We start from the raw sequence: 8,589 nt of genomic DNA, 5'->3' as shown, positions 1-8,589 counted from the left end.
ATGTATATTCTGTTGATTTGGGATGGAGAATTCTGTAGATGTCTGTTAGGTTCGCTTGGTCCAGAACTGAGTTCAAGTCCTGTATATCCTTGTTAATTTTCTGCCCTGTTAATCTGTCTAATATTGACAGTGGGGTGTTAAAGTCTCCTACTATTATTGTGTGGGAGTCTAAATCTTTTTGTAGGTCTCTACAAAGTTGTTTTATGAATCTGGGTGCTCCTGTGTTGGGTGTATATATATTTAGGATACTTAGCTCTTCTTGTTGCGTTGATCCCTTTACCATTATGTAGTGCCCTTCTTTGTCTCTTTTGACCTTTGTTGGTTTAAAGTCTGTTTTTACCAGAGACTAGGTTTGCAACCCCTGGCTATTTTTTTTTTTTTTTTTTTTTTTTTTTTGCTTTCCATTTACTTGGTAAATATTCCTGCATCCCTTTATTTTGAGCCTATGTGTCTTTGCATGTTAGTTGGGTCTCCTGAGTACAGCACACCAGTGGGTCTTGACTCTATCCAATTTGCCATCTGTGTCTTTTAATTGGGGCTTTTGGACCATTTACATTTAAGGTTAATATTCTTATGTGTGAATTTGATCCTGTCATCATGATGCTAGCTGGTTATTTTACACATTAGTTGATGCAGTTTATTCATAGTGTCATTGGTCTTTATATTTTGGTGTGTTTTTGCAGTGGCTGGTACCAGTTTTTCCTCTCCATATTTAGTGCTTTCTTCAGAAGCTCTTGTAAGGCAGGCCTGGTGGTGACAAAATCCCTCAGCATTTGCTTGTCTGGAAAAGATTTTATTTCTCCTTCACTTATGAAGCTTAGTTTGGCTGGATATGAAACTCTGGGTTGAAAATTCTTTTCTTTAAGAATGCTGAATATTGGCCCCCACTCTCTTTTGGCTTGCAGGGTTTCTGCAGAGTGATCTGCTGTTGTTCTGATGGGCTTCCCTTTGTGGGTAACCTGACCTTTCTCTCTGGCTGCCCTTAACATTTTTTCCTTTGTTTCAACCTTGGAGAATCTGATGATTATGTGTCTTGTGGTTGCACTTCTTGAGGAGTATCTTGGTGTTCTCTGTATTTCTGAATTTGAATGTTGGCCTGTCTTGCTAGGTTGGGGAAATTCTCCTGGATAATATCCTGAAGAGTGTTTTCCAACTTGGTTCCATTCTCCTCGTCACTTTCAGGTATACCAATCAATCATAGGTTTGATCTTTTCACATAGTCCCATATTTCTTGGAGGCTTTGTTCATTTCTTTTCATTATTTTTTCTCTAATCTTGTCTTCACACCTTATTTCAGTAAGTTGATCTTTAATCTCTGATATCCTTTCTTTGGCTTGATTGATTCAGCTATTGATACTTGTGTATGCTTCATGAAGTTCTCGTGCTGTGTTTTTTAGCTCCATCAGGTCATTTATGTTCCTCTCTAAACTGGCTATTCTAGTTAGCAGTTCCTGTAGCCTTTTATGAAGGTTCATAGCTTCCTTGCATTGGGTTAGAACATGCTCCTTTAGCTCAGAGGAGTTTGTTATTACCCAGCTTCTGAAGCCTGCTTCTGTCAATTCTTCAGTCTCATTCTCTGTCCAGTTTTGTGCCCTTGCTAGAGAGGAATTGCGACCATTTGGAGGAGAAGCAGCATTCTGGTTTTTGGAATTTTCAACATTTTTACACTTGTTTTTCCTCATCTTTGTGGATTTATCTACCTTTGATCTTTGAGGCTGATGAACTTTAGATGGGATTTTTGTGTGGGGGTCCTTTATGTTGATGTTGTTGCTTTCTGTTTGTTAGTTTTTCCCCTAATAGGCCCCTCTTCTGCAGTTCTCCTGCAGTTTGCTGGAGCTCCACTCCAGACCCTGTTCACCTGGGTATCACCAGTGGAGGCTGCAGAACAGCAAAGATTTCTGCCTGCTCCTTCCTCTGGAAGCTTCGTCCCAGAGTGGCACTGGCCTGATGCCAGCCAGAGCTCTCCTGTATGAGATGTCTGTTGACTCCTGTTGGGAGGTTTCTCCCAGTCAGTGAAACTAGGCCTTATAAAACTTAGAAACTAGGCCTCACATAGAAAAAAGTTAACACTAGGTGGCTCTGGATAGGGTTCCACCCTGCCTCGATAGGGTCCCACCCTGATAGAATCCCACCCTGCCAATTCCGGGAAACAACCCCATGGGGTTCCACCCCGCCAATTCCAGGGGTCCCACCCTGCCTCGAAGTTCCCGGAATCAGCAACTCCAAGAAAAAAACCTCATAAGGTCCTGCTCTAACCAATTAGAACAAAACACCTTGCTCAGGCCATAGCTAGACCCAATTACCACGCGCCTAAAGCTTTGTTTAAATTTCGCGCCTTAAGCTGTGTTTAAACTTGTGTTTGCCTATATAAACAACCTGAAACAAGCACTCTGGGTCCCAGGGCCAACTTAGAGCTTGGGACCCTAGCGCGCTAGTAATAAATAACTCTCTGCTGTGAATCTTGTGTCGGTGGTCCTTCGCGGCGACCCCTGCCCAGGAGGGAATCGACAGTTCGGTTCCAACATTTGGTGCGTTGGCCGGGAAGTGGGGTCGTCCGAGGACCCCCGACCCATCCGGCGGAGACCCATCTGGCCCGGGCCACGGACTGCTGACTGAACGGACCTACCAGGTACTTTCGTTTTGTTCTGTCTGTCTTGCCGGCTAACTCTGAACTCTGGGGAGTACTCCTTCTGAATTAAGTGGGGAAGGGGGACAGACGTGTCCCGCACCTTCCCACTTGCACCCTGGGGAACGCCCTGGCGGTAGTCTGGGAGAAGGCTAACGACTCAGTTAGCCTCTTCAAATCTGTAGGCAGGCCGCCCCTGCCGTCTGAATATTTTGTAATCTTGTGGCGCCACTCTCTGGCCGCGCGGCTTCTCCTTACTTGTCTGGTCTTTGTTTTTGTTTCTTTTGTTTTGTCCTTGTTATCCGTGGACGAAATGGGACAGACGTTGACGACTCCTTTGTCTCTAACCCTGACTCACTTCCCTGACGTCCGGGCTCGAGCCCACCACCTCTCTGTAAAAGTCCGTAAGGGACGATGGAAAACATTCTGCTCGTCCGAATGGCCAACCCTCCATGGGGAATGGCCCCGGGACGGAACATTTAACCTCTCAATTATCTTGCAGGTTAAAGCAAAAGTGATGAATCCTGGGCCACTCGGACACCCGGACCAGGTGGCCTACATAATTATTTGGGAGAATCTGGTCCGAAATCCTCCCTCTTGGGTGAAACCCTTCCTCCATCCCCCTTCCCCATCCCAATCTACCCTCCTTGCCTTAGAAGCCCCAAAGAATCGGAATCCAGACCCGCCTAAGCCAGTCCTCCCAGATGAACCCCAGAGGGATCTCCTCCTTCTTAACCCCCTGCCTCCTCCACCTCAGAACCCCCTTCTGGGACCTCCACCTTACGCTTCACCCTTGCCCCCTGTCTTGTCCCCAGCTCTTTCCTCTACCACCTCGGCCCCTACCCTTTCTCCAACTTCTCCCTCGGCCCCTCCCTCCACCCCGTCTCCTTCTCCAGCCCCGCCCAAACTCACTCCTCGGACGCCGCCGCCGACACCTCCTCGTCTCCGCTTGCGGCGGACTGAGGACCCAGAGGGCCCTTCTACTTGGCAATCCTCCCTTTTTCCCCTCCGTACTGTCAATCGCACGGTCCAGTACTGGCCCTTCTCTGCCTCTGACCTCTACAACTGGAAAACCCATAACCCTTCCTTTTCCCAAGACCCCCAGGCCCTAACCTCGTTAATAAAATCCATTCTCCTCACTCACCAGCCCACTTGGGATAATTGCCAGCAACTTTTGCAGGTCCTCCTAACCACTGAAGAAAGGCAGCGAGTCCTCCTGGAGGCCCGGAAAAATGTGCCAGGACCAGGAGGCCTCCCAACCCAACTTCCCAATAAAATAGACGAGGGATTTCCCCTCACCCGCCCAGACTGGGACTATGAAACGGCACCAGGTAGGGAGAGTCTCCGAATCTATCGCCAGGCTCTGTTGGCGGGTCTCAAAGGGGCAGGAAAGCGCCCCACAAATTTGGCCAAGGTAAGGACCATAACTCAGGAAAGGGATAAAAGCCCGGCAGCTTTCATAGAAAGGCTTCTGAAAAAATTCCGAATGTATACTCCATTCGATCCAGAGGCCCTAGAACATAAGGCTACCGTAGCTATGGCATTCATAAACCAAGCTGCATTAAATATAAAAGGAAAACTCCAAAGGCTAGATAAAATCCAAACCTATAAATTACAGGAATTGGTTAAGAAGGCAGAAAAAGTATATAATAAAAAAAAAACCCCTAAGGAAAGAAAAGCCAGGTTAGCAAAGGAACAGATGAAGCGAGAGGATCGTAGGGACCGAGTAAAAAATAAGCATTTAACAAAAATCCTGGCGGCAGTTGTAAAAGAGAAAGGACCAGGGAGAGAGGGAAAAAAGCGAAGGCGGCCAAAAGTAAAAAAAGACCAGTGTGCCTACTGCAAAGAACGGGGACATTAAATTAAAGATTGCCCCAAGCGTCCTAAAAACCAAAAAAAACCTGCCGCTGTCCTCACCCTAGGTGAAGATAGCGAATAGGGGTGTCAAGGCTCTGGAGCCCCCCCCAAGCCCCGGCTAACTCTCTCTGTAGGGGGGCAACCCACCACCTTCTTGGTGGACACAGGCGCCCAACATTCAGTTTTAACAAGGGCAGACGGGCCCCTGTCTTCCCGCACATCCTGGGTCCAGGGGGCAACAGGGGGAAAATTGCACAAGTGGACTAACCACCGGACAGTTAATCTTGGACAAGGAATGGTAACACATTCCTTCTTGGTAGTACCTGAATGCCCCTACCCCCTCCTAGGGCGAAATCTTCTGACCAAGCTCGGAGCCCAAATCCATTTCTCCGAGACAGGGGCCCAGGTATTAAATCGGGACGGTCAGCCCATCCAAATCTTAACTGTGTCTTTGCAAGATAAGCATCGGCTTTTCAACGCTCCGGTTATCACTAGCCTCCCTGATATTTGGTTGCAAGATTTTCCCCAAGCTTGGGCGGAAACGGGAGGACTCGGGCTAGCTAAGTATCAAGCCCCAATCATAATTAATCTAAAGTCCACGGCGGTGCCCGTGTCTATCAAGCAATATCCCATGAGCCAAGAGGCTCATATAGAAATTCGGCAGCACATCAACAAATTTCTAGAACTCGAAGTGTTGCGACCTTGTCACTCGCCCTGGAACACTCCTCTTTTGCCAGTAAAAAAGCCTGGTACTCAGGATTACAGGCCTGTCCAAAACTTAAAAAAAATCAACAAAAGAACCATAAACATCCATCCCACGGTCCCTAATCCTTACAACTTACTCAGCACCTTAAAACCAGGCTATAACTGGTATACAGTATTAAATTTAAAAGATGCTTTCTTCTGTTTACCTCTGGCCCCCCAAAGCCAAGAACTCTTTGCCTTTAAGTGAAAGAATCCTGAAAAAGGAATTTCAAGCCAATTAACCTAAACCCGGCTTCCCCAAGAATTCAAGAACTCTCCCACTCTCTTCGATGAGGCTCTTCATCGAGACCTAACTAACTTCCGGACCCAAAATCCAGACGTGACTCTACTCCAGTATGTAAATAACCTCCTCTTGGCTGCTCCTACAAAGGAAATCTGTATACAAGGTACCAGGCATCTACTCCAGGCACTGGGTAAAAAAGGATACCGGGCATCCGCCAAAAAGGCACAGCTCTGTCAAACCAAGGTAACATATCTGGGGTATATCCTGAGTAAAAGGAAAAGGTAGCTCACCCCTGGGCGCATAAAGACAGTGGCTCGCCTTCCACCACCACAAAATCCCAGGGAGGTACGTGAATTCTTGGGAACTGCTGGGTTCTGTCGCTTGTGAATACCCGGTTTTGCTGAACTGGCCGCCCCCCTTTATGCACTCACCAAGGAAAGCACCCCTTTCACCTGGCAGACAGAGCATCAATTGGCTTTTAAGGCACTAAAACAAGCACTCTTGTCTGCCCCGGCCCTTAGGTTACCGGACACCTCAAAGCCCTTTACCCTCTTCCTGGACGAGAGGCAAAAAATTGCCAAAGGGGTCTTGACCCAAAAATTAAGGCCTTGAAAAAAACCGGTAGCATACCTGTCTAAAAAGCTAAACCCTGTAGCGGCTGGCTGGCCCCCGTGTCTCCGTATCATGGCAGCCACCGCTATGCTGGTCAAGGACTCTGCTAAGTTAACCCTTGGGCAGCAACTGACTGTTATTACCCCACATGCTCTAGAGGCCATAGTGCGGCAGCCCCCGGACCGGTGGATAACCAACGCACGCCTAACCCACTACCAGGCCCTCCTACTGGACACGGACCGCGTCCAGTTTGGCCCTCCGGTCACCCTAAACCCTGCTACGCTGCTGCCGGTACCGGAAAACCAACCAAGCCCACACGATTGTCGGCAAGTACTGGCTGAAACCCATAGAACACGGGAAAACCTTAAAAACCAAGAACTCCCAGACGCAGATCACACCTGGTACACAGACGGCAGCAGTTACCTTAACTCAGGTACCCGGAGGGCAAAAGCGGCGGTAGTAAATAGCCACAACACCATTTGGGCACAATCACTACCTCCTGGCACGTCTGCACAGAAGGCTGAGTTAATAGCACTAACCAAGGCCCTAAAGCTGTCCAAGGGAAAAAAAGCTAACATTTATACTAATAGCCGGTATGCCTTTGCAACGGCTCATACTCATGGAAGTATCTATAAAAAAAAAGGTCTCCTAACCTCAGAAAAAAAGAAAATCAAGAACAAAGCTGAAATAATTGCCTTATTGAAAGCCCTTTTTCTTCCTCAAAAAGTGGCTATAATTCACTGCCCCGGGCATCAGAAAGGACAAGATCCAGTCGCAGTAAGAAACAGACAGGCTAACCAAGTAGCCAGGCAAGCCGCCATGGCGGAAGTACTGACCCTAGCCACAGAACCTGACAAAACCAGCCACATAACTATTGAACATACTTATACCCCAGAAGACCAGGAAAAAGCAAAGGCCATAGGGGCTATAGAAAACAAAAACACTAAAAACTGGGAAAAAAGAGGAAAAATAGTCCTTCCCCAAAAGGAGGCCCTGGCAATAATCCAGCAGATGCATGCCTGAACACACTTAAGTAATCGAAAGCTAAGATTACTGATTAAAAAAACTAACTTTCTAATCCCAAAGGCAAGTACCCTCGTAGAACGAGTGACATCTGCCTGTAAGGTCTGTCAGCAGGTAAACGCTGGGGCTACCCAAGTGTCAGAAAAAAAACAAACTCGTGGTAACCGCCCAGGAGTCTATTAGGAAATAAACTTCACTGAAGTAAAACCTCACTATGCTGGATATAAGTACTTACTAGTGTTTGTAAATACCTTTTCAGGATAGGTAAAAGCCTACCCCACCCGGCAAAAAACGGCACACATAGTAGCCAAGAAAATTTTAAAAAAAATCTTTCCTAGATTCGGACTTCCCAAAGTAATTGGGTCAAATAACGGGCCGGCCTTCGTTTCTCAGGTAAGTCAGGGGCTCGCCAGGATATTGGGAATTAATTAAAAATTACATTGTGCCTATAAACCCCAGAGCTCAGGGCAGGTAAAAAAAATAAATAAAACAATAAAAAAAACCCTTACTAAATTAACCTTAAAAACTAGTTTAAAAAATTAAAAACGCCTCCTATCCTTAGCTCTGTTAAGGGCCCGGAATACACCTAACCGTTTTAGGCTCACTCCATATAAAATCCTCTACGGAGGACCCCCCCCTTTGTCAACCTTGCTTAATTCCTTCTCCCCCTCCAATCCTAAGACTGACCTGCAGGCCCGGCTAAAAAAACTCCAAGCAGTACAGGCCCAAATCTGGGCCCCCTTGGCAGAACTGTACCAACCAGGACATCCACAGACCAGTCACCCCTTCCAGGTGGGAAACTCTGTCTACGTTAGACGGCATCGCACTCAAGGACTAAAGCCTCGGTGAAAAAAACCCTACATTGTTCTCCTAACCACACCCACAGCCATAAAGGTAGACGGAATCTCCACTTAAATCCACGCATCCCACGCCAAGGCTGCTCCAGGAACGCCCGGACCAACACCACCTAAGACATGAAAACTCCGACGCTCCGAAGACCCGCTCAAGATAAAACTCTCTCGTATCTAGCCCCTTGCTTGTTACTAGCCCTCCTTCCCTGCGTCGCTGGCAGTAATAACCCCCACCAGCCATATAACCTGACCTAGCAGGTGATTAATTTTAGTACTCATAAAGTCTTAAATAAAACCTCAAAAATTGCTCCTATGGGGACTTAGTTCCCTAACCTCTATTTCAACCTAGACAAAATAGCAAAAATAAATGACATGGAAGGGGGAGAATGGAAAAAACAGGCTAAAAGGGTGTCCGTAAGCCAGAACGGGTTCTATGCCTGTCCCGAATTCAGGACAGGAAAAATAAAAAAAACTTGTAAAAAAATAAATGCCCTGTTTTGCGCTAGTTAGTCCTGTATAACTACTAATAATAAAAAATAAAAATGGGCCACAAAACCCTGGTACATAACCATGTCCTTTGTCCAGCGCTGCACCAGAACCCAATATTCAAAAACTTGCAATCTGGTCCGCATC

The 8,589-nt window shown here is 46.9% G+C and overlaps 1 protein-coding gene and 1 long non-coding RNA gene across 3 annotated transcripts; both read left to right on the top strand.

Annotated features, from left to right (window-relative positions):
• Nucleotides 1–2,497: 2,497 nt before the first annotated feature.
• Nucleotides 2,498–4,044, top strand: LOC144338540 (uncharacterized). Its single transcript, XR_013412733.1, has 2 exons — nucleotides 2,498–2,628; nucleotides 3,806–4,044. It is a non-coding gene; the product is annotated as an uncharacterized LOC144338540 (long non-coding RNA).
• A 1,486-nt stretch (nucleotides 4,045–5,530) lies between these two features.
• LOC144338562 (uncharacterized) lies at nucleotides 5,531–8,253 on the top strand. 2 transcript variants are annotated; one of them, XR_013412755.1, is made up of 3 exons: nucleotides 5,531–5,633; nucleotides 6,240–6,515; nucleotides 7,365–8,253. XR_013412755.1 is itself a non-coding variant. In XM_077988490.1 (2 exons), exons 1-2 carry the CDS (start codon nucleotides 6,155–6,157, stop codon nucleotides 7,367–7,369), a joined length of 366 nt encoding a protein of 121 aa, XP_077844616.1. In that variant the 5' UTR covers nucleotides 5,643–6,154; the 3' UTR covers nucleotides 7,370–8,253. The 2 variants fall into 2 exon arrangements, 1 of the variants encoding a protein (XP_077844616.1); XM_077988490.1 differs by lacking the exon at nucleotides 5,531–5,633 and having other exon boundaries at nucleotides 5,643–6,515.
• Nucleotides 8,254–8,589: the final 336 nt, after the last annotated feature.

This window comes from Macaca mulatta, chromosome X, assembly GCF_049350105.2.
Source record: "Macaca mulatta isolate MMU2019108-1 chromosome X, T2T-MMU8v2.0, whole genome shotgun sequence".
In the NCBI taxonomy this organism is placed as follows: Eukaryota; Metazoa; Chordata; class Mammalia; order Primates; family Cercopithecidae; genus Macaca; species Macaca mulatta.
The sequence above is the reverse complement of the archived record's forward strand: the minus strand, read 5'-3'. Positions and strand labels throughout refer to the sequence as shown.

Excerpts from the sequence above, each read along its gene's own strand:
- LOC144338562 (XM_077988490.1), top strand. The coding sequence starts at position 6,155 with ATGGCAGCCACCGCTATGCTGGTCAAGGACTCTGCTAAGTTAACCCTT.